The 27,528-nt window shown below is 27.0% G+C and overlaps 1 protein-coding gene across 22 annotated transcripts in view; it reads right to left on the minus strand.

The window, feature by feature from the left end:
* Positions 1 to 27,528, minus strand: part of LOC119600277 (elongation of very long chain fatty acids protein AAEL008004) — a 104,807-nt gene that overhangs the window by 10,108 nt on the left and 67,171 nt on the right. For 14 of the 22 annotated variants that reach the window (XM_037950409.1, XM_037950422.1, XM_037950424.1 and 11 more), the window contains 4 exons: positions 9,513 to 9,788; positions 5,760 to 5,842; positions 5,320 to 5,427; positions 1,411 to 1,494 (listed from right to left, as the gene is read on the minus strand). In XM_037950409.1, the coding sequence (XP_037806337.1) occupies positions 1,411 to 1,494; positions 5,320 to 5,427; positions 5,760 to 5,842; positions 9,513 to 9,570 (333 nt within the window). In that variant the 5' untranslated portion in view covers positions 9,571 to 9,788. Of the gene's footprint in view, positions 1 to 1,410; positions 1,495 to 4,800; positions 4,882 to 5,319; positions 5,428 to 5,759; positions 5,843 to 9,512; positions 9,789 to 14,151; positions 14,225 to 18,786; positions 18,883 to 27,528 lie in introns of those variants that run through there. The other 8 variants (XM_037950425.1, XM_037950426.1, XM_037950420.1 and 5 more) reach the window with 3 other exon arrangements.

Genomic DNA, 27,528 nt, shown 5'->3' on the forward strand with positions numbered 1-27,528 from the left:
AAGAATGCTTTAAAAGCTTAAAAGCTTTAATTTTTTTGTATTAGTTTTAAAGTTTAAATTTTTAAAAGTTGCAAAAAGTTTAAAGCTATAACATCTATTACTTCTTTTACGCTTTTAAAAGACTTAGAAATATAAAAGCTTTAATAGCTTTTAAAATTTACATTTATTATAAATTGTAAAAAGTTTTAAAACTGAAATATATTCAATATGTTTTAATATATAGCATGTTTAAAAGCTTTTATATCATTAATTTTTGTAATAACTTAAAAAGCTCTTAAAAGTTTAATATTTTTTAAAGGGATAACAATTACAAATTTTTTGATAGATTTATAAGATAAAGCTTTACTTTTTACTCTTTTAAAAGTTCAAAAGCTTATAGAGCTTTTTTAAGTTTGAAAGCTTTTTTGTAATTTTAAAAAGCTTTCCAACTAAAATAACACAAAAAAAGTTTTGAATAATTAAACAAATTTAAAGCTTGTTTAAGGGTTCAGGAAATATGCAAATCATAAAAGCTTTCAAAGGGTTATCAAAGGTTTATACAACAAATTTTGATATTGAAGAAAGCCCTTAAAGGTTTCATATGCCTCATAACTTACGCTTTCAAATCATTGTAAAGCTTTTGTTACTTAAAGCTTTATTTTCACTTCCCTTTTAGACATTTCATTGATTTGTGTGTGTGTAATTATTTAAACAAATTCATGCAAATAAATTTTGTATAAACATAATTTTTTTTTAGAAAAACAAAATAATAAAATAAAAATATTTTATATAATAAAAAAATAAAAATTAATTATTCGTTTGACCTTAATCCTGGGGGTTATTGTGAAAAACAAATCGTTAGAAAACTATTCTGAAAATTTTCTTAACGAAACGATTTTTCAATAAACCCCTCTGTTTAATATTTTCATACAAAATAATATACACAAAATATGTTTTCTTTAAACAAACTGTAGCTCTCTCGAAATAAACGGATTTTATAATCAATTAAATAAAATCAAAACCAAAAAAATATAAATAAAATTTATTGTTAGTTTAGCTTAAAAACTAAAAACACCATAAATTAGTTAAAAAAAAAATAAAACTATAATTAGTAACCATACGATACAAATGTTAAATTAGTGCATTAAAAAAAAGAACAGGAAATAAAATAATATACGAATAGATAAAACAAAACACAAAAGGAATAGATTAGAGAAAACAGTAGAGAAAAGGAAACCAAACGAAAAAAAGGACAACAACAGAAAAATATTTAAAATTTTCAAATTATTTTTCTTGTAAACTACTCTAACGAAACAACAAAAAAAAAATTAGAACATTTAATTGTTAATTTAACATTGATATTGTTTAAAATTTAATTGCAATTAAATAAATTATTTGCTTGTGGTGGTCATGGTGGTGGTTAACACATACCCTTATTACTCTAGGGTTATTATTATACTCAACCGGCTGACATCGGAAGCTATAGTGTCCTGTCAGCCAACCGGATATACCAATCTGAAAATGTAAAAAATCAAAAGAGAATATGTAATATACAGAAGATGTCAAGAAAGAGAAACAGATAAGTTTTTTTTTGGGTTGTTTTTGTTTATTAGCAAAGGGGGTTGGTTTCTTGATAGATCAGCAACTCCTGGTCCAGTTGAATGTAACAATTTAAGACATATTTCTCTTTTTTGTTTTTGGTGTAATGCAACAGATACATATATATGGATAACTACAACAGAAAAACAACAACAACAACGCGTATGACCTATTACGACTAAAGACATAAATTATATATTTCCTTTTTGTGATCATTGTTAATAAAAGCCTTTTTATGATATTTGGCCATTATTTTAATGGTTTTTTTTACCCAAGAGTAAACACATGTTATTTAGATTTAACTACATTTAACTTACAAATGAATTTTGTTTAATTTATAAAAAAAAGCAAAAAAAAAAATCTCAAAAAAAACATTTTCATAAAGCAAATTTTTTAAATATGTATGTATATCCCAATGGAAAGCTTGCTGTGATAACTATATATGAAAAAAATCGGAGATATATCTCTGGAATTTGTAAAACAAATATGTAAATTTTTAATTCCAGATTCCTAGAACGCATGTCTAAAATATTAATAGATCAACGTTTTGAGGCCGTAATATGAGGTCTTTGAAAGATTTAATTTCATTAAAAAAAAGATACATCGCCTAATATTCGCTTTAGTTAGATGTCTGGGGCTTTTATAAATTTAATTTAAAGAATTGGCTTGTGACTTTATAATAAATATAATTCGATATTGTGTTTTGCATAAACTTGAACAAAACTTCTAAAGTTTGTAGAGATTTTAAAAGTTGAACTTTTTAAATAAAGTTTTTTAGCTACTTCTTTCAAATTTTGGAAAACTTACAGAGCTTTTTTAATTGCAATATAAAATATTTAAGCTTTAAAGCTTTTTATACCTATAATGCTAAAATGTTTAAAACTTTTCAAGTTTTAAAACTACAAAACTAGTTTCCGGTTTAAAAATGTTAAAAGCCTACAGAGCTTTTAAAAATTGAAACTTTCAAAAAATTTTAAATATTTAGAAAAAATTAAAACTATTTTAAATATTCAAAAGCTTACAGAGTGAAAGCTTTAAAACTATTGAATCTCGATAAAGCTTTTTGGAATAAAGGAAAAGGGAAAGCTTTGAAACTATAAACAAGCTTTTTGCTAAGCTTTTTGAAACCTATAATGCTGAAAATTTTAAAACTTTCATAGTTTTAAAACTACCAAACTAGTTTCCGTTTTAAAAATGTTAAAAGCATACAGAGCTTTTAAAAGTTGAAACTTTCAAAAGTTGTTAAATATTTAGAAGATATAAAAACTTTCTTAAATATTTAAAAGCTTACAGAGTTGAAGCATAAAAAGTAATCAAAACTCGTTTAAGCTTTTTTTGGAATAAATAAGTTAAAGGCATACAGAGCTTTTAAAAGTTGAAAAATTCAAAAGTTTTTAAATGTTTAGAAGATATAAAAACTATTTTAAATATTTTAAAGCTTACAGAGTTGAAGCTTTAAAACTATCAAACTTCGTTAAAGCTTTTTGGATTAAAGGAAAAGGGAAAGCTTTAAAACTATAAACAAACTTTTTGAAAACTATAATGCTAAAATTTTTAAAACTTCACAGCTTTAAAAGTACAAAACTAGTTTCCGGTTTAAAAATGTTAAAGCCATACAGAGCTTTTAAAAGTTGAAACTTTCAAAAGTTGTTAAATATTTAGAAGATATAAAAACTATTTTAAATATTTTAAAGGAGAGTTGAAGCTGTAAAGCTATCGAAATTCGTTAAAGCTTTTTGAAATAAAGGAAAAGGGAAAGCTTTATACTAAAAACAATCTTTTTGAAACCTATAATGTTGTAATTCTTAAAACTTTTACAGTTTCCGGTTTAAAAATGTTAAAAGCATACAGAGCTTTTAAAAGTTTAAACTTTTACAAGTTCTTAAATATTTAGAAGATATAAAAACATTTTTAAATATTTAAAAGCTTACATAGTTGAAGCTTTAAAGTTGCCGAAACTAGTTAAAGCTTTTTTAAAAATAAAGAAACAGGAAGAGCTATTTAAAGCTATTACAATATGTATGAACAAATCTATATTTCTTTGACGCTTTTAAAAGTTGAAAAGCTTTTTAAAGTTAAACGTTTGTTAAAGTTTTAATTTTAAGCGACTTTTAAGTTGAAAGCTGTCTAAACAATTAACAAATGAAAGCGTAAAATAATTAAAATAAGTTTCTAAAGTTTCGGTAGTGAACGGTAAGGACATTACATAAAATTATGGTCTATACTCAAAAACAAGTAAAAATTTAAATTCGCAAAGTTTTTTCATTAAAACAATTTTAAAATTGGAACTAAAAAGAAAAGGCTCAGTGTATGAAGGATTTCTTTCATATAATTTTGGGTGAATTATCATCCATAAACTCTGGATGTTCAGTAAGTCCAACGTTCTCTTATAGTCCAAAGTGTAGGTTAGATCAGTTAATCAGTTAATCAGTCAAGTTAAAATTTAAGAAAAAGAGCGAAAATGCAGGTTATTGTCGTTTGCATATTACGATTTAGATTCATGATCTAATAAACGCTGTATTAGAATATTAAGGATTAAATTTGCTATTTAACTACATACTTATTAAAAGTTTGCTTTATGAAAAAGTTTAATTAAGTTTTAATAATATGATTTACATATAACAAAAATACTTACTAATAATTAAAAATATTAAAAAAAGCAGAAATATTTAATACAAATGTGAAAGATGAAAAAATACAGTAAAAATGAGTGGTGCACAAATAAGTTGTTTTAAAATGAAATACAAAACTAAAACATTTAATTAAAAAATTCTTAAAAAAATGAAATACACATTAATATTTAAAGCTGCAAAATAATGATTTATTAATTTTATTTGAAAATTCCCACAAATAAAAAGGCGCTGCTGCAAATGGGTTAATATTAGAGCTTTTAAAAGCTTATGCCATATAAAAAGCTGCAAAATATGAAGTAAGGAGGTAAAGGTAAAGGATATGAAAAGGAACATTTTAAAAAATGATCAAAGCTATTAAAGAAATTTAAACAATTACATGTTTAACACTAAAACCAGTTTTTCCTTTTTAAATTTTTTTATAAAATTTAAGCAATTTTCTTTTTTGCTTTCGAGAGTGCTCAGACTGTAGGATTTTTTTTTAATTGAATTTTTTAAAAATCAATAGTCAAGTATAGTTTTTAATTAATTATTGTTTTTTTTCTTCTTTAATACTGTTTAAACAGTATATACAACCACTGGTATAACTTACTCGTTTGGTACGAGGATGATCATTATATTCCACGGGCTGGCATGTAAAGCTGTAATGACCCCACCAGCCTCCCATTAAACACTAGAAAAATATTATAACTTTTACATTTAATAAAAAGGAACGAACGTAAATACACAACTTAAAACAAATACAAAAAAAAAATTCAACAAAAAATACGAAAATATGTAATTTAAATGAAACCAAATATTTTAAATGAAAAGCTGCAAAAAAGAAAAATTTTTACTTAATTTAGCTGAAAATGTATTAATTAAATTAATACGTTTTTTTCTTTTTTCTAGGATGAACGAAAACATATAACAAATTTGATGATTTTTTTGTTTTTTAAAGCATAAGAGTAAATATGTTTTATGTTTTAAATATATAACTTAAGTTGTATATTCTTTTTTGCTTGAAATTGGACCCACATTGCTGTAAACTTGTTTTTGAAAATATTTATTTGGTTAGAGTCGGAAAAAAGGGCTCGCTCCTGTTAGAATAGAGTGGAGTGAGACGACTTACCTCATAGAATATCCAGGCGCTAAATATCACTTGTACTGCATTGTATAAAATTAATGTGTTTTGTAAACGGAATGGTTTGCGATTCTCCATTAATCGTGGTCCGAGAACCTGTAAATTTTAAAAATTCATTTATTTCAAAATTGAATAGAACAAATATTAAAGCAGGGATATGCAAAGAGTTTCTCTTTACAACAATTTAAAGCGTTCTCTTTCTGCCTACCATTGCTTTAAAGCAGAAATTTAAAAATAAATAAACGGGCAGATTCTTATGTCTGAGCTTTCATACATGAGAAAACTACAACACAAGAAAGCTCATAAAAAAGCTTTTTGTCTATACCCCTTTTTGGAGACTATTTTTTACTTATACTTTCATTATTGGTATTAAATTTATCTAGTTTGTTGCTCTGTGTAAGAAATTATTAAATATGTATTTCCTTTACCTTGACTATGTAAACATATGTGAGGCATACAGCTAATGTGGGAAATGGTGATGACATCATTGGCCAATCCTTCGTCCGGGGATCTAAAAATAAGAAAATAATAGAGTAATTAATTTATGATAATAAAATATTCCATGTTTTCTATTACATTATTAAATACAAAAAAATATGCAAATAACTTTATCGGTCATAAGAAAATCTTTTTTATGACCCTATACATCACTTTATAAAGTTTAAATATCTAAGCAGACAAATTTTCTAAAAATTAAATAATTTTATTATACATATGTGTTGTTCTTGTTCAGTTCTAGTTCAGTTCTAGTTCAGTTCTAATTCAGTTCTAGTTCAGTTCAAGTTCAGTTCAAGTTCAGTTCTAGTTCAGTTCTAGTTCAGTTCTAGTTCAGTTCTAGTTCAGTTCTAGTTCAGTTCTAGTTCAGTTCTAGTTCAGTTCTAGTTCAGTTCTAGTTCAGTTCTAGTTCAGTTCTAGTTCAGTTCTAGTTCAGTTCTAGTTCAGTTCTAGTTCAGTTCTAGTTCAGTTCTAATTCAGTTCTAGTTCAGTTCTAGTTCAGTTCTAGTTCAGTTCTAGTTCAGTTCTAGTTCAGTTCTAGTTCAGTTCTAGTTCAGTTCTAGTTCAGTTCTAGTTCAGTTCTAGTTCAGTTCTAGTTCAGTTCTAGTTCAGTTCTAGTTCAGTTCTAGTTCAGTTCTAGTTCTGTTCTAGTTCTGTTCTAGTTCTGTTCTAGTTCTGTTCTAGTTCTGTTCTAGTTCTGTTCTAGTTCTGTTCTAGTTCTGTTCTAGTTCTGTTCTAGTTCTGTTCTAGTTCTGTTCTAGTTCTGTTCTAGTTCTGTTTAGTTCTGTTCTAGTTCTGTTCTAGTTCTGTTCTAGTTCTGTTCTAGTTCTGTTCTAGTTCTGTTCTAGTTCTGTTCTAGTTCTGTTCTAGTTCTAGTTCTGTTCCAGTTCTGTTCTAGTTCTAGTTCTAGTTCTATTCTATTTCTGTCTAGTTCGGACTATACATACAACATTAAAATATTTTAATCACATAATATTTTAATTCTCTTGGAAATGGTGTTCACCCAACAAAATTCATATGGTCATTAAATAAATATTCATGCAGTATCGTTTCGTATTTGTTCACTTGCTCAAACCATATAATTGATTTGATTTAATATTCATTCGATATTTCTTTTAAACACACACACACATAATTGTACGATTTAAATGAAGACTCCAGCGTAATTTCCTAAAATTAAATACATAAAACCAACAACAACAACAACAAAAACAATACTTAAGTAAAAACGACCAAAGAGAGAATTAACCTTGAAAAATTATAAACGTATAAAGTCTAAAAATGTTTCATCATTTATTTCATTTAGTGTTTACAAGAAGTTAGTTCACAGTTTTGTAAATTTTAACACATGATCACTAATTGCTTGACCTACACACAACAAACAATACTATATAGATAACGAACGACTGACTATTATAGAAAAACATGCAACTAAATGAATGAAGAAAAAAATGATAAACAAATTATTAATAAATATTAAATTTTGTTGTGTGATAAGTACAAAATAGGTAACAAAGATTGATTGACAAACGCCAACTCATAGATGAGAATTATGGACCATACACTTTTGTTAATATTTGAGAGGAAATAATAAAACAGACCAAAAATCACATAATTGCCATTTTGTTTGATATAGAAAGTTTTGAAATTTTATTCACGTGCTGTATGTTTTTTTTTTTTGAATGGTTGGGTATTTAACAAAATTTTAATTAACTTGTCTTGCCTTAATTTATTTATATTTTTTGGCATTGTGTTTATTAATTATTTATTTAATAAAAAAAATTTAAGAAAATAAATCTTCAAAGCATTTTTTAAAAATTATATAATATTTGTCTCACGATTTTTTTCAAACACACACGAACGAATTATTTTTGTATTTTTAGTTTTATATTTTTTTCATTTTGGTGTTATTAACCGGAACTGGTTTAAATATTTATTTGGTTTTACTTCATATAAATGACTTAGATAATTCCCCATTTTTAGTTTTGCTAACTACATAATAGAAATTAGTTATATCTAAATTTCAAGTATCTATAATTGGTAATCTTGAATTACTAATAATTATAATTGGTTATTGCTTAATTATGCATTGCAAATAATTATAGTTGGTAAAGCTTCAATTACAATTAAAAATAATTGTAATTGTAATGGATTAAGGCAATTGAAGTTTTTCAATTACAATTACTTGTTATTACTAATATTAATTAATTTGTAATAAGTAATACCTAAATAAAAGTAACTATAATTAGTAAACTTCAATTACAATTACAAATAATTGTAATTTGTTATTGCATTACATTACGCATTACAAGTAATTGTTTTGACAAATCTTCAATTACAAATAATTGTAATTGGTTATTGCTTAATAACGCATTACAAGTATTTATAATGGACAAAACTTTAATTATAATTACAAATAATTGTAATTGATTATCAATTACATATTACAGGTATTTGCATTTGGCGAAATGTCAATACAATTACTTGTAATTACTAATATTAACTAATAAATTACAAGTAAATATAATTGGTATACTTCAACTACAAATAATTGTAATTGGTTATTGCTCCATTACGCAATTCGTGTATTGGTAATTGGCAAAACTTAAATTACAAATAAATGTAAATTAACAATTGTACATTACAAGTAATTACAATTAATGGTAAAAGTAATTACAATTGAAGCTTTAACAACTACAATTACCTTTAATTACTAATATTAACTAGTTAGTATTACCTAAATTACATGTAACTCTAATTGTTAAAATTCAATTACAAATAATTGTAATTGATTATTGCTCCATTACGCAATTCTAGTAATGATAATTGGCAAAACTTAAATTACAATTGCAAATAATTGTTATTAGTTATCAACTATACATTACAAGTAATTGTTAATGGTAAAAGTAATTACAATTGAAGCTATAGCAATCGTAATTACTTGTAATTACTAATATTACTTAATTAAATTGCATGTAACTCTAATTGTTAAAATTCAATTAGAAATAATTGTAATTGGTTATTGCTCTATTACGCAATTCTAGTAATGGTAATTGGCAAAACTTAAATTACAATTGCAAATAATTGTAATTGGTTATCAACTACACATTACAAGTAATTGTTAATGGTAAAAGTAATTACAATTGAAGCTTAAGCAATTACAATTACTTGTAATTACTAATATTAACTAGTTAGTATTACCTAAATTACATGTAACTCTATTTGTTAAAATTCAATTACAAATAGTTGTAATTGGTTATTGCTAATTTCGACATTACAAGTAATTGTAGTCGAAAAAACTTCAATTACAAATAATTGTAATTGTTTATCGGCAAAAGTAATTACAATTGAAGCTTTAGCAATTATAATTACTTGTAATTACTAATATTAACTAATTAGTAATACCTAAATTACAAGTTATTCTAATTGTTAAACTTCAATCACAAATAATTGTAATTGTTTATTGCTCATTTAGACATCAAAAATAATTGTAATCGAAAAAACTTCAATTACAAATCATTGTAATTGTTTATTGGCAAAAGTAATTGCAATTGAAGCTTTAGCAAATTTTGTAATTTCTAATATTAACTAATTAGTAATGCCTAAATTACATTACAAGTAATGCAATTGGTAAAACGTATCTCTTAACAAAATATACAAAAATATATATAAATTAAACAACTTACCGCCATGTGAGTCCATATATCTGTTAATGCTGTCTATGTATTTCATAATTAAGGCCATTGTTATGTTTTTATCTTATATTTTATATGGTATCAGTTGCGATTGATTAGATTAGAGAAGAGCAGGATTTAACAAAAAAAAAGTAAATAAATCCCAATAATAATAAAAAAACTAAACTATAGTTGAATTTATTTTTTCCGGCGACTTGGAAGGGAGGGAGTTGTTTTGTTGATTTGATTTCAAGGAATATTTTCAAATTTATAACTGTTGTTTGTGTTCTGAAAAGAAAATAAAATGGAAAAAGTTATTAGTTTATAAAAGTAATTAGAAATTATAAACAACTTAAAGAAACTTGTAAATATTAGTTTTAAATAGTTGTTTAAAATGGGGAGAAAGGTTTTTATAGAATAATTAGCAAAGTTTATTTGTTAAGAATATTATTTTAATTTTAAATAAATATTTATTTTGTAAAAATAAAACTTGTGTTTCTTTTAGTAAAACTTTTAAAAGTTGTTTATTAGAAAACATGATTTAGTGAAGAGTTTTTCAAAAGTAAACAGTTCCGGAGTAACTTGGTAATGATTTTCAATTGTAACCACTTACTTTTCAACAACTACTATCGACTTGATTACATAGAAGTAGTTTAATAATGTCTTATTAATAATGTATTATATACATAAATACTTTCTAATTAATTAGTCATCTTATCCGTGAAGCTATAGAAGCTGTATATGTTTATTCTTACTCTTGGTATTGTGTGACATCATTGTGTTAAAATAATGACTTAAAATGCTATTGTGTAAGTAGTTTTTAGCCGTTTCAATCCTTACTTGGTAATGAAAGTTTTTGCTGGGAGTATATAACACATATTAAGAACTCATATAATGCTACAAAAATCTTAAAAAAATGTCTCTTAATTTTTTCTAATATTTCAATTTTGTTATAAAACTCTTCCTTATTAATTTCAATTTATAGAATTCAAAAATATTTAATTTTTAATTAATATTCCTCACAGATTCCTTTACTTCCAATTCTTGCTATAAATCATATTTTATGTCACAAAATGAATAATGCATTCTTGGAAAAAAGCTCTAAATTTAGCACCCAATCGGATTTATCAACTAAACCTAATCACAAACTAGGAATGTCAAAATTTATACATATTTAATATTTTGCACTATTCTTTATATTTTTGGCACACTTTGGAATTCAGAAATAAATAAAAATAATAGGTTCTTGTCTTAAAAATTATAAGACCAATTTGTTTAAAACATCACAAAATAATAAAAAGTTTAAATATAATTTAATTTAGAAAAAATATGTATGTGATAATATTTCAAGAAATTAAAAATATACTACTTAGTATTAGATTAGTATTAGATAATTGTATATAAGCGGTAAGCGGCATCATAAAATACTAAATAATATTTATAGCACTCACAGTTTGACGGATATTGGTTGTAAGTGGTAAAGTTATACGATAGACAATAAACATATTAAATTTGTAATAATTAAAAATACTGGGTATAAAATTTAATTTAAAGACCTTTTAAGTCTTCCACCATTCATTCAAATATACATATATATTGAACCTTGATATCGGAGCTTTGTCTTTATGAAGTGAATGAACTGAGTTAAATGACAACGGTTAGTTGAGGTTTAGATTAGGTTCTTAAATATTTAAATCTTAGATCAAGATGGCAGAATGGTAGCTTTAAGGGGGAACATCATTCCATAATTTGTCTCTCAAATATCAAGTTTTTAGAATATTTTTGAGTATTTTTCTTTTAGGACTTTATGGCCTTGTCACAGAATTCCATTCTGATTGAAAGTGAAATTATTACTTCCCAGCAAAAACTTTCATTACATGGTCAATTACAATTAGTGTAGAAGGGGGATCATATGCCATAGGGGCACATCTGCCAATAGCGAATAACTTGAAAACCGAGTAATCGATTTTATCGCATTATCGAATTTTGTTTTCGTTTATCGATTATCTATCATCCCTGAAAGTTTGAAAGATTAACTTTATATATGATGGGAGGCAGACGAGATTAATTGTTTTTCAAAGGGCTGTGAAAATATTTCACTGTGTGAATTTTTTGTGCTAACTTTTTTAGTTTTTGTGATAGAAAAAATATATTGATCAGTGATAGAACGTCAATAATAGTGAACAATAAGACATAATAATTTTTTCGAGAATATAATCTGAAGCCCGAAAAAAATTGAAACTAAACCCCAGAATTGCCCGTGGGGCACATTCGCCAAATATATGTAATGCTTGTGATGTAGAACAAAATTTGGTTAAAATATAGAAAAAATCAATAATAATTTGTTTTAATTTTTTTTGTTAAGTTATGTGAAATAAACAATAAATATCTGGTTTATTATACTTTGTTAAATGAATTAAAATATAAAACAGCGAAATAAGTTTTTATTTTTAAAATTTTTTGGTTGATTTTACTAATGACAAATCTGCCCCATCCTCTTGGCGTATTTACCCCATGGATGGGGCGGTATCGCCGTTTTTGGTCAGTTCAGAAAAGTTAAAAAAATATGTACATTAGGATGACCAAGAAAAGAATAAAGAATATGTATTGTGGTTTTCATTTGATGCCGCCTCAAAAAAAAAGTGGCGTATGGTCCCCCTTCTACGCTACTTGTAATGTATAATTGAGCAATAACTAATAACAATTACATGTAATTGTAATTAAATTTTTGCCAATTACAATTACTTCTTATTATAATTTAAGTTTCCAATTTAAATTACTTGTAATTGAAATTTAAGTAAAACTAATTACAAATTACATGTAAGAAGAAAAAAAATTCACAATTACAAGTAATTGTAATTAAAAATTCATCAATTACAAGTAATTGTAATTAAAAATTCATCAATTACAAGTAATTTTAATTTGCAAAACTTCAATTACAATTACAAATAATTGTAATTAGTAAAGCTTCAATTATGATTACTTCAAATGTAATTGTAATTGAAAATGGATTCATTACCCCCCATCCCTGCCCAAAACGTTAAAATTTACTAACAATATAGTCCCTCCACTTGTTATTGCAATCCTGGGGGGAAAATGGTGCTACCAGTATCTCTAGTCTGTCGGGACCATAAACTGGTATTGATCAAATGTATCCTAGACCTTTCCTTTGAATTATTTGCCGATAACCATATAATCTAGTAACTCAGGAACCGGTAACCCACAGGGCAGAGTTTTCGTATAACAGACAAGTACAAGTTTTCGGATAACAAGTATATTTCGGATAAAAAGTATATATAACAGGTGCTGTTGCCAACTCAACAGAGGCCATACCATCTACGTGGTTGTAAACGGAAGTAATGTTTTAGCATCTCGGAAGTTAAGGAATAGGGCAGCAATAGTCAGATATAGCTCGAGTACTTGAGCAAAATGCTTGTATATGGACCGGCATGTACAAAAATTGCCACAGGTGTATAAGATCAGCTCAACCTGTGGTAATACCGTGAAATAATGTCAGCACTTCGACTGCTTATACACCCAGCAAAAAAAGAACTTCCAAAGAAGCGAAAATAAAATATAGTTTAATCTAGGGAAGTACTGAAAAAGACCTGCAGAAGTGATGATTTTAACACAGGCTTGTAATAGGAGGAATTTCCTTTTTATTTGATTCATTTCATTCAGAATGAATAAAAAAAAAGTTCATAACTTCTGAAGTCATTCTGAAGAAGTAGTTTTTATGTTCTTTTTTGTGGTAGTTATTTGGAAGTGAATTGTGAGGGAAATAGATACATTTAATACAAAAGCCTCTTCAGCATAAAAAAATTTTATTATTTTCGCTTATTCGGAAGCCATTAAACATCACTTCCACAGAAGGTAAAAAAAATCACTTAGTGTTACTTTTAAAGTGATTTTAAAGTGATCGTTTAATTTTTCTAGGCAATTGCATTTTAAATAAACATTTTAACACGCTTACAAGTAATTAGAAAATAAGTCATTAAAATTTAAGTTAATAGGTAAGCGGTTACAATTAGTAGACATTACCAAATTTTAGCTGGATTAGTAACTCTTATATATCGGAAATTTTACAACTTTATGTTCGTATACAAATTTTGGAATTTTTTTTTGATATGACTTTATTTTGATATAGTGTAGACTTTGATCTTTTCCTTTAAGATATTTAAGACAAATATCTTTGCCAATTTTTAATTATGCGACAAATTTGTGGAATTTTAAAATTTGTATGTATTTCAGCAAATTTTAGAATTTTAACTTAAAGTGGACTTTGCACTTTAAAACACATGTTGTTTATGCTTGCTTCCACTTTATATTTTTTTTTTGCAAAATAAGTTGCCGGTTTTATAAATTTTATAACTTTTATAAATATGGGGTATACTTTATTTTTTATTTTTATTGAGTATTTTTTTCTTAAAATTTTTTCTTGGATTTTTTGATTAAATCACTTCATAAATTTTTATTTGAAATTAACAATACCACAATTAGCACTTATTAAAGTTTATTAATTTATTTATATTAAATGATATGCACAAATCGTTTTTAAACCGGCTAAACAATTTAGATTATCTAGAAATAAACACTTTAAATACAATTCAGTTTTCTTCAGAATTATAAATTTTAGATTTCTTTTTAACACCTGCTAAACGCAACGGCAGCAATTAATTTTGAAAAAATAGCGAAAAACAACCAGCAACCAGTCTTTGAAATTTCTTTAAAACAACTAAAATCAATAAATAATATTTAATCTAAAGAAAGTACACCATTCTTATAAAACTTAAAAGAAATTTTTGAAAAAACTATTAAATAACTGTCTAAATACCTAAATGCAGGTGTCTAAACTAAATAATGAATTTTAAAGAAATGATAAAGTTCTTCTATTTATTTTTGTTGTTGTTATTATACTTTAACATTTTTTTTTTTTTTTTTTTTTGATTAGGATTTTTTATCACACCCATACTATTGAACAACAAACTAATAAATAATACCACGCGTTTACATTGTATGATTTTTTTTCTGGTTTCGAAAAGAAAAAACGAAAAAATTCTAACTAAATATGAGTGAGTGATAAATAATCATGATTAGGTAATTTTTCATTTCTGTATATCGATGGGAGTTATTGGTTAAAGCAATCATATATAGTCGTTGATTTGTACTTTGAAATTGATTTAGATAAAAAAAATTCCCTACAACAATAGATATATTGGGTAGTCATTGTTATAACATATTTAGTTTAAAAAAAGCGTTAACAAGTGCATTGCCACCAACGATAATACAAATAATCATATCAAATATTTATGAATATGAACTTAACTTTAGATACGTTATGTTATCCACAATATACAATGACCTAATTGCCAACTTTAATCTGAAAAAAAAAATAAAAAATAATAATAGCACCGAAACTAACTCACACCTAGGGTGACAGATAATTTGAAAATACAAAATAAAAATTGGAATTATGAAAATGAATAATGACACGCACTTGTTTATGTCTTAAAACAAATATTTCATACGTATGTCTGTCTGCTGGTAGGTATTATTATACCCTACATCATAGACAAGGTTATATGCAGGTTTGTCATTCCATAAGTAATTTACACAATTAGGCGGCTAAATATTTTATCAGCTATAATTTTAACTTCTTAAAAAATTTGTCGCAAAGAATTCAAATAATTTTTTTTTCGCAAACCTTTTAATTCCCATAAATTATTATAAATATGAAGGGTACATAAGAGTCGTCATTAATTGAAATAATTTAAAATAATTGTTGTTTAATAACTACACAGATTTTTTGGTCAGATAAACATCTTGTTAAAATATTGACGCAAATCAAAGATTCATAAATATGAGTAATTGGTTTGGGTGACAAAAAAAAAAAAAAAGCAAAACTTTCAACACTATACTTAAGGTAGACGATTAATCGATAACCCATTTTTTGCATTATATATAAATGTTGATCTTCTTGTCAAAAAGTTTTCAAATTGAAAATGAAAAAAAAAGAAATAGATAGACTAGACTAGACTATAGACTAGACTATAGACTAGACTATAGACTAGACTATAGACTAGACTATAGACTAGACTATAGACTAGACTATAGACTAGACTAGACTATAGACTAGACTATAGACTAGACTATAGACTAGACTATAGACTAGACTATAGACTAGACTATAGACTAGACTATAGACTAGACTATAGACTAGACTATAGACTAGACTATAGACTAGACTATAGACTAGACTATAGACTAGACTATAGACTAGACTATAGACTAGACTATAGACTAGACTATAGACTAGACTATAGACTAGACTATAGACTAGACTATAGACTAGACTATAGACTAGACTATAGACTAGACTATAGACTAGACTATAGACTAGACTATAGACTAGACTATAGACTAGACTATAGACTAGACTATAGACTAGACTATAGACTAGACTATAGACTAGACTATAGACTAGACTATAGACTAGACTATAGACTAGACTATAGACTAGACTATAGACTAGACTATAGACTAGACTATAGACTAGACTATAGACTAGACTATAGACTAGACTATAGACTAGACTATAGACTAGACTATAGACTAGACTATAGACTAGACTATAGACTAGACTAGACTAGACTAGACTATACCCTAGACTATACCCTAGACTATACCCTAGACTATAGACTAGACTATAGACTAGACTATAGAGTAGATTATAGTCTAAAAGTTCAAATCTACTTGAAACTGAATATGATTTTAAAATTCTGTTTATATGAGCAAACAACTTTGAAAATTACTTTTGGGTTTTTTCTCAAAATTTATTTTTAGAAATGTTTAATTATCAGTAGTAGTTTTTGTTTATTTACAGATTTATTTTATTGATTATTAAATTATGACTTCAGTAGCCAGTTATCTGTCTCTTAAACTTAAACCTAAATAGTTTAATAACTATTTAGTTTAGTTTACTTTGATCAGTAAACAGCTATAAAATAAATTTATGATTTATTTTCAACTAATCTATAGACACCAGATAAGCGTTAAGTACTTCAAAAAAATTTAGTTTAAACTGATTTTTTTATAATCTATTGAACATTAAAAAAGAAAAAATTTGTTGAAAATTTATGATTTGTTGATTAGATTTTTTAAAAGAAAACCTAGAAGTTGTAAAGATTTTCGTTTAAAACTTTTCCTTATTACTTTTGTTGCTAACAAATCTTTTCAAAAAAATCTTAATGATTTGCAATAAAAAAATAAATATTTTTTGTTCCTTTTATAAGTATTTAATTTAATTTTATGTTTATGTTTATATTTAAAGAATTTTGCAAAGTCCATAGTACTACGTCAAGCATCAAGATCTTTTATAAGTATATTTAGCTTTCAAGATTTATTAGGTGTTTGTAGCTTAAAAATCTATTAAATAAAAAAAATACTAAAGAAATTTCTAAAAGGTTTTTTAAGATCTCCAACAGTTTAGTGGCCTTATGACGCACAAAGTGTTGTCTACAGAGAGCTTTTCGGTATTTAAAAAAAAATTAAAATACATATTTGCTAATACTTTTTAATTCTCACTAAATGAAATGACACGCAACTAAAAGTTTATTCAAATATTTATTTTTTTTATATTTATAAGTCTTTTAATCATAATATTAAATATTTTTTTAGTGCTTTTAATTTGCTGCAGTTGGCATCACTTTAAAATAATTGCATAAATAGAATGCTAAATTTTTTGCTCACTCTTTGCTTTGCTCTTTTTCATTTTACTAATGTTTTGCTATATGGAGCTCTGAACGTATGATTGATATTTATTTAACTGAGTACCGTGACGTATACTTAATAATGTTTATTTTTAAATAACACTTATACGTATAATGAATAGAAAAACTAAAAAAATGCAAATTAAAAAAAATCAAGTAAAATCTTATAAATCTACTGAGAATCATGAAATCAAATCTATCAATATTTTTATTATATTTTCAGTATTAATTTTATTCAAATCATTTGCCAAAAACACAAATAATTTAACAAAATTTTGCATGATCATTGTTAAATTCACTACAATTGCTTAAATTAACCAGAAATTGCATTGTATCACTTTTTCCTCAAAAAAAAAAGAACATAAACTTAAATTGCACCAACAAATTTTCACCCAATTTTAAGTGTAAAGGTCAAGGACATAACACACTCTCCTACATTCACACACATAACAACGACACTTAAATAATGACAACAGCAAAAGTATAATAAATAAACAAATTATCACATCATTTGGTTATTTATAAATTGATTTAAAAATATTTCTGTTAAGTATGCGTTAACAAAAGAAAATTACACATTCAGCTCTCAATTCCCCCTTTTTCGCACTCTTTTTGAATGTTGCTGCTCTCTGGGTGTAACAATTTAGTCTAATAAAAAGATCATGCTGGTATTGTTGTTGCCATGAAAACTAATGATCATTGTGTTATGAGTAAATTTCTTAGTTTTTACCTTTTGTTTTTATTGCTTTATAATTTAACAAGTTTAACAGCTGTTTTAATACATTTTCTTTGGCCGATCGCTATTTTTAAGTTTTTCCTTCTCTTTTTCATATTAGACGTAACATTTATAACGTCAAATTATAATAAGAATAAATTCATTTTGTTTATAGCAACAAGAAAAAAGCTATAGATTTAGCACTTTGTATTTAAGTACCGAGAAATGAGATCTCATATATAGCAGGGATGGCTAAAGGAATTTTAAAATTGTAAAAAATTGCATTAAAAATTGTACTTTTTTGATACAGATTGTAGCAAATCCGCAAAACCATAGACAAGAGTATAGTATTGTTAGGTAAAAAAATAGTGCGTGAACGACCAATTCATCGACAGACTGGACTAGTCCTACGTCTAGTAAAAAGTACTTTAAACATCTATACAAAATTGGTCCTTTAAAATTTTAGCTAAAGTTATCGTAAAAAGGTACCTACTATCTTTGGTTAGAGTATTACTGCTTATCTGGTTGTAATCTCTTCCAGATTTCTTAAGAGAACATAAACAGGAATTGAATTTTTATAGCCTGAAGTTTAGTAAAAATGTAATCGAAGTCATTAGTCCTTTGAAGTAGATTATTATAAGTTTAAAGGATTTATAATCACATTAAGCTTTCTGGCGATATATAATATATTCAAAGTATTGTAATCCTTAGGATTTTCACATACATATACACAATGGAAGTTTTTTAAAAACATTGTTATAATTATTTCCCTTTTATTAAAAGTCCTTTAAAAAACACTCACTTTTAAACACAATTTTTTTTGCAAATTTCTTAAATTTCAAACCGCCTATCGTTTTGGCACAAACTTAACACACTAACTTTTTAATAAAACTAACATTAACATTTTATAGCTTAAAACACCTACTACAATTTAATTAATACTTTCTTTCTTTAAATTTTTGAACTGTCATTTAAGTAAATCAAATCATTTCATGATAATTATTTATTCTAATCCCACGTCATCATATTTCTACAAAAATATTACAACAAATAAGCAGGACAATATTGCAGTTTTTTTCATTTAACATTTGAATGTTAAATTTATTAGCAAATATGTATATTTGTTATTAAAAACCGCCAGCTATTTATTTAAATAATTATTAAAAATCTTTTTATTTTAAATAAATTAATTATCAAGTAAATTCTCTTAAAAGATGTAATCAATTTGTGTAATTGTGTAAAACAAAATACTAATAGATAATTTACTTAAGTTATTAACAATTAGGAGGAAAAAAAATTGTGGGACTTTTTTAAACATTATTTACACTACACTCAGCATTTAAAATGGTTGTTATAAACATATTATGAAATTGAATTAGCAACTTAGGTTGACATTTTAGACAGGTACCAGACTCTATGGGTTACGGTGGTGAGGATCGACAGCAATCATTATTGTTTTGTTTGGTAGAGAAATTAATGGTCTAGACAAGTTTATGACATACATAAGTAAACATCAGTTTTCTAGACAAAATTTCCATTTAAATAAATTGTATTTTTTCAAATACCTATTTTAGTTCTTTAGAAATCTGGTTACTAGCAATTTTTAAATTCGGGAGTCTAGTCTATAGTCTAGTCTATAGTCTAGTCTATAGTCTAGTCTATAGTCTAGTCTATAGTCTAGTCTATAGTCTAGTCTATAGTCTAGTCTATAGTCTAGTCTATAGTCTAGTATATAGTCTAGTCTATAGTCTAGTCTATAGTCTAGTCTATAGTCTAGTCTATAGTCTAGTCTATAGTCTAGTCTATAGTCTAGTCTATAGTCTAGTATATAGTCTAGTCTATAGTCTAGTCTATAGTCTAGTCTATAGTCTAGTCTATAGTCTAGTCTATAGTCTAGTCTATAGTCTAGTCTATAGTCTAGTCTATAGTCTAGTCTATAGTCTAGTCTATAGTCTAGTCTATAGTCTAGTCTATAGTCTAGTCTATAGTCTAGTCTATAGTCTAGTCTATAGTCTAGTCTATAGTCTAGTCTATAGTCTAGTCTATAGTCTAGTCTAGTCTATAGTCTAGTCTATAGTCTAGTCTATAGTCTAGTCTATAGTCTAGTCTATAGTCTAGTCTATAGTCTAGTCTATAGTCTAGTCTATAGTCTAGTCTAGTCTATAGTCTAGTCTATAGTCTAGTCTATAGTCTAGTCTATAGTCTAGTCTATAGTCTAGTCTATAGTCTAGTCTATAGTCTAGTCTATAGTCTAGTCTATAGTCTAGTCTATAGTCTAGTCTATAGTCTAGTCTATAGTCTAGTCTATAGTCTTGTCTATAGTCTTGTCTATAGTCTAGTCTATAGTCTAGTCTATAGTCTAGTCTATAGTCTAGTCTATAGTCTAGTCTATAGTCTAGTCTATAGTCTAGTCTATAGTCTAGTCTATAGTCTAGTCTATAGTCTAGTCTATAGTCTAGTCTATAGTCTAGTCTATAGTCTAGTCTATAGTCTAGTCTATAGTCTAGTCTATAGTCTAGTCTATAGTCTAGTCTATAGTCTAGTCTATAGTCTAGTCTATAGTCTAGTCTATAGTCTAGTCTATAGTCTAGTCTATAGTCTAGTCTATAGTCTAGTCTATAGTCTAGTCTATAGTCTAGTCTATAGTCTAGTCTATAGTCTAGTCTATAGTCTAGTCTATAGTCTAGTCTATAGTCTAGTCTATAGTCTAGTCTATAGTCTAGTCTATAGTCTAGTCTATAGTCTAGTCTATAGTCTAGTCTATAGTCTAGTCTATAGTCTAGTCTAGCTAGTCTAGTCTATAGTCTAGTCTATAGTCTAGTCTATAGTCTAGTCTATAGTCTAGTCTATAGTCTAGTCTATAGTCTAGTCTATAGTCTAGTCTATAGTCTAGTCTATAGTCTAGTCTATAGTCTAGTCTATAGTCTAGTCTATAGTCTAGTCTATAGTCTAGTCTATAGTCCTAGTCTATAGTCTAGTCTATAGTCTAGTCTATAGTCTAGTCTATAGTCTAGTCTATAGTCTAGTCTATAGTCTAGTCTATAGTCTAGTCTATTAGTCTAGTCTATAGTCTAGTCTATAGTCTAGTCTATAGTCTAGTCTATAGTCTAGTCCTATAGTCTAGTCTATAGTCTAGTCTATAGTCTAGTCTATAGTCTAGTCTATAGTCTAGTCTATAGTCTAGTCTATAGTCTAGTCTATAGTCCAGTCTATAGTCTAGTCTATAGTCTAGTCTATAGTCTAGTCTATAGTCTAGTCTATAGTCTAGTCTATAGTCTAGTCTGTAGTCTAGTCTGTAGTCTAGTTTAGTTTATAGTAAATTCTAGGCTAGCCTGTAGTCTCGCCTACATGGTGGGTATTAAGATTCGATATAACACTCTTAATTCTTCCAATGTAAAATACATATCTTCAATTTCTTTAAATTTCTGTCATCAACACTCCCAAATGATATATGTATGTATATTTGAATGTTTATTCAAGATTGACATTTCTATTACAAATTCCCCTGTGAATGTCTGTGAAAATAAAAAGAACAAGTAAACAAAAATGATAACATTAAAATACAAAAAAAAAAAAAAAAAACGTTATTAACATTTATATACTGACATACAAACATTATTTGTTTATAAGCCTTAATGTCTACAATTTAAAACTGTTTAACATCACGTGACTATTTTGTTCAAATTTTGACTCTTTTTTTTTGTTTTGTATATAATTTCTACTTCATTAAATTTTCTTTTACTCTTAATAAACAATGTTACTCTTTACTTTTACTTTACAACTTTTTGAATCAAGCACAAAAGAGAGCGTAAAAAAGTTTTAAAGAAAAAGTATGTATATGTCGCGTGAGTCATAATTTTTTATTTAAAAGAAATTTTGAACTAATCTATTACAATAACTACCGAAGTATGGTTTTCTTATATGTTATCAAACTTTTAAAAGACAGGCGAATAGTTAGGTGGCAAGTAGTCAATCATAGGGTTAGCTAGGCGCGTTACCAACAACCAACAATAGCAAAACCATTAATGTAAATACAAAACATGACAGCTTGCTAGTGTTTTTTTTTTCTGTTGGTGTAGTGTAGAGAGAGTGGGGTGTTCGTGTAACACGCTATGAATGACGCCAGTAAGACGCTCTTTTTTTGCTTTTACAATTTATTATGTCAGTGTCTACTACTTCTTATTACTATTCGATGGGTGCGTGTATAATTGTAAATTTACAGTGCAGTACGAGCCCCTCCCGTTGTGTACTCTCTTTAGTTATTGTTGTTTTTTTAATTTGTTTTTAAGGGGGTTAAAAAAAGGAAAAGAAACAAGTTGCATTTTGCGTTCATTGTGTGTGTTTTTTTTATGGAAAACGTGACTGCATTTTAGTCCTTTAAAAGGCAAACTGTCATTTCACTGTTTAGTTTTTATAAAAAGGGTTTGTTTACCCCCTTTTTGTTAGCTATTAGTTTTTTTTTTTTTTTGTAGATAAAGAGTAGAGTATTTTTAATAGTATTTTAATTACTCATGTTTTTGTCAAATGGATGACATTTTTATTTAGTTTGTATGAAATGGACATTAGAAACATAGTTAAAAGGGAAAACTAGAAAGGTCAAAGGTTGGTTGGAAACATATTAGCAATTTTAGATTGTATATTTTTATATTAAAAATTTTGTTTATAGACAAACAATGTATTGCCCGATTTTAATCCTACCTGATTATAGACTAGACTAAAGACTAGACTAAAAACTGACTAAAGACTAGACTATAGACTAGACTATAGACTAGACTATAGACTAGACTATAGACTAAACTATAGATTAGACTATAGACTAGACTATAGACTAGACTATAGACTAGACTATAGACTAGACTATAGACTAGACTATAGACTAGACTACAGACTACTAAACTAGACTATAGACTAGACTATAGACTAGACTACTAGACTATAGACTAGACTATAGACTATACTAGACTATAGACTAGACTATAGACTAGACTATAGACTATAGACTAGACTATAGACTAGACTATAGACTAGACTATAGACTAGACTATAGACTAGACTATAGACTAGACTATAGACTAGACTATAGAGAGACTATAGACTAGACTATAGACTAGACTATAGACTAGACTATAGACTAGACTATAGACTAGACTATAGACTAGACTATAGACTATAGACTAGACTATAGACTAGACTATAGACTAGACTATAGACTAGACTATAGACTAGACTATAGACTAGACTATAGACTAGACTATAGACTAGACTATAGACTAGACTATAGACTAGACTATAGACTAGACTATAGACTAGACTATAGACTAGACTATAGACTAGACTATAGACTAGACTATAGACTAGACTATAGACTAGACTATAGACTAGACTATAGACTAGACTATAGACTAGACTATAGACTAGACTATAGACTAGACTATAGACTAGACTATAGACTAGACTATAGACTAGACTATAGACTAGACTATAGACTAGACTATAGACTAGACTATAGACTAGACTAGACTAGACTATAGACTAGACTATAGACTAGACTATAGACTAGACTATAGACTAGACTATAGACTAGACTATAGACTAGACTATAGACTAGACTATAGACTAGACTATAGACTAGACTATAGACTAGACTATAGACTAGACTATAGACTAGACTATAGACTAGACTATAGACTAGACTATAGACTAGACTATAGACTAGACTATAGACTAGACTATAGACTAGACTAGACTAGACTATAGACTAGACTATAGACTAGACTATAGACTAGACTATAGACTAGACTATAGACTAGACTATAGACTAGACTATAGACTAGACTATAGACTAGACTATAGACTAGACTATAGACTAGACTATAGACTAGACTATAGACTAGACTATAGACTAGACTATAGACTAGACTATAGACTAGACTATAGACTAGACTATAGACTAGACTATAGACTAGACTATAGACTAGACTATAGACTAGACTATAGACTAGACTATAGACTAGACTATAGACTAGACTATAGACTAGACTATAGACTAGACTATAGACTAGACTATAGACTAGACTATAGACTAGACTATAGACTAGACTATAGACTAGACTATAGACTAGACTATAGACTAGACTATAGACTAGACTATAGACTAGACTATAGACTAGACTATAGACTAGACTATAGACTAGACTATAGACTAGACTATAGACTAGACTATAGACTAGACTATAGACTAGACTATAGACTAGACTATAGACTAGACTAGACTATAATTAAGACTATAGACTAGACTATAGACTACAGGCTAGAATATAGACTATACCATAGACAAGACTATTGACTAAACTATAGACTGGTCTATAGACTACTATGTGAACTGTGTGTTTCTTGTTCTCTTGTTTATTTATGTACTTACATACATACATAAATTTAATAATAATAAACTTCTATTGTTTTAACAAACTCTCGTCAAATTTTCCAAAATTTTTTATTTATTTTAACTAGAGTGTAAATAAATAATAAATATTGATAAGACTTGTGTCATGTCAAAATTATTTCAATTTTTGTGTTAATTTTGTTTGTTTTTTCTTTTTTTATTCTACCTTTAAAATCAGGTCACTGATATAAAAACCAAACAATATATAATTTTGTTGTTGCTGTTGTTTAAGGTAAACAATACTGTTAATCGTCTTGTCATATAACAAAATTTTAATACATATACAATTTTTTTAGGGGGATTTGTTGTTTACTTTTTTTTTTTGATACGTCATAAGTCCCTAGGTTAAAGTTCGAAAGTCATGTTTTTAGATTTTGTTTATTTTGCATACATAGTACATGTTTTTTGTTTATATTTTATTATGCATAAAAAAAAGAAAATAAGCACGTGTGAATTTTTATTTAATTGTAGGAAAATATATCAAATAAAACACCCACATTTTATGTACAGTTCATTTTAAATCACATGACGTTTTGTGGGTATTCTTTTTACACTCATAAACATTTACGCAAAAATTTAGTATAATGCATTGACTGTGCTTGTTTTGCTAAAGTGCTGAGCAATTGATATTATTGATTCTAATTAAGTTAAGATATTACTAACAAAATTATAGTCTTTTACAAAAAACTTTTAATAAACTCCTTTATAAACACAAATTATATTAAATTGGAAAAATGTATAATGGAAAAGAATTATTTAATTAAATTCTCAGAGAAAATGTTTTGAAATTGTACAATATTAATAATGGAAATGAACACATAAAAACTATAAATGCGTGAACACTACTCAAAAGGTCAATAACAAGTACTGCCCACAGTTTTTTTTAGAATAAACATCGAGTCGAACACGCATACAAAGAAATAGGAAAAACTTGCCTGAGACCCTGCAGTTTAAAAGGTGTAAATTGTTAATTTTTTTTTAATTTTCTAGAGGCATGACAGTGTAAAATAAATACCTGTATTGTTGGGTACTTTGGTGTCTGTAAGTATTCTCCAGGGGGTGCCACGCCCCCTATTGCTAGTCCTGCCATTTGTTCCCTAAATTGTTCATATGGTTGTCAATGTTTTCATATGGAAGGTGTCACACCCATTACTGCTAATCCGCCTATTTATTAGGCAAATGTTTACATGGTTGTCAAAGTTTCCCAGATATACGAATTTTTGTATTAAATTCATATGGTAGATGCCACGCCTTCTATTGCTAATCCGGCTCTTTTGCCCAATTTAACTCATATAGGAGGTGCCACGCCTCCTAGTTTTTGCCCTCCCATTTTGTCTTAAATATTCCTCATGATGCTAAAGTGGTTCAGACAAAATTTTATCACTCTGTTATAGGTGCAACGCACACTATAGCTAGTCCGCCCATTTTGTTCACATGGATGTCCAAAATGTTCATATAAAATGTGAAAAACTTTTCTCTAAAATTTTCACTAGTAGCATTTTGAAGGGTAAGTCAGTTCTACGAACTATAGGGTATCATATGTGTGGACATGTGTATTTAATAAAAAAAATATATTAATTTTTTACACTTGTTTATAAAACAACACACTCAAATAAGGAAAAAACAACAATATTAACTACAATTACAGAGCTTTATATCAGCCTAATCATAATAAAGTGGGTGTGGTAGATACATTAGACTGCAACGAAATTCTATGGTAAAAAATATTAAGAATATGTATTTCCAAAGATTTCGTAACCAAAAAAAAAATTATGAAAATGAAAATTTCGGACTTTTTTAATTTACTTTCGATCCAAATAGTTTAGTTTTAGTCTAATATAAGTTATATCAGCATGAATATCTATTTTTAACAGTCTGATATACAAACTATTTGACAGATTTGTATATACCATAGGCTTAGACAGAAACGGATGTTTGCTGTTATGTGTCTGTGTGTTTATTTGTTAATAGTGTTTATTAAAACACACACAAATATGTATGTATAAGTAGTAAATTCAAATATATTTAGTTTGGAATATGTAACTAGAAAGTACATAATTATAATTATGTATGTATCTAAATTCTATACAAAAATCTGATAATAAAAATAACAACAACAAAACAGACAGAATAATTAAACAGAAGAAAAATATATATATTAGAAATAACAATATTAATTGTGTTTGTATCAGGTGAACTATGTTTTTTTTGTTGGGGGACTTATGGTAAATTTAAGGCGGCAAAATAACTGCCAATTAATTAGAAATTTTTTGAAGGTAACAAACACAAAGTTATTTTGCTTAATTATGAAAATATGCCAATATTATTGCGGGTGATTTACCGGTCAAAGTAACAAAAAAAAGTTTTAGTATTTTAATAATTTATTTGATGTATAAAGCAGGCATGAAAATTCAGTACTTTAGTACTTTTTCAGTACTTTCTGATATCGAAAATTACAGCGGTACTCCTATGACTTTTTCGGTACTTCTCTAATTTATAAACTTTTGATAATTAGTTAATCGTCCAGACTATACTCTAGTCTATAGTTCAGTCTATATACTATAGTCTATACTAAGGTATATGATCTACTCTATAGTCTATTCTAGTCTATAGTCTAGTCTATAGTCTAGTCTATAGTCTAGTCTATAGTCTAGTCTAGTCTAGTCTATAGTCTAGTCTATAGTCTAGTCTATAGTCTAGTCTATAGTCTAGTCTATAGTCTAGTCTATAGTCTAGTCTATAGTCTAGTCTATATCTAGTCTAGTCTATAATCTAGTCTATAGTCTAGTCTATAGTCTAGTCTATAGTCTAGTCTATAGTCTAGTCTATAGTCTAGTCTATAGTCTAGTCTATAGTCTAGTCTATAGTCTAGTCTATAGTCTAGTCTATAGTCTAGTCTATAGTCTAGTCTATAGTCTAGTCTATAGTCTAGTCTATAGTCTAGTCTATAGTCTAGTCTATAGTCTAGTCTATAGTCTAGTCTATAGTCTAGTCTATAGTCTAGTCTATAGTCTAGTCTATAGTCTAGTCTATAGTCTAGTCTATAGTCTAGTCTATAGTCTAGTCTATAGTCTAGTCTATAGTCTAGTCTATAGTCTAGTC

Source organism: Lucilia sericata, unplaced genomic scaffold (genome assembly GCF_015586225.1).
Source record: "Lucilia sericata isolate MDLA Ls3-8-SP2 unplaced genomic scaffold, ASM1558622v1 Contig000109F_arrow, whole genome shotgun sequence".
Lineage (NCBI taxonomy): Eukaryota > Metazoa > Arthropoda > Insecta > Diptera > Calliphoridae > Lucilia > Lucilia sericata.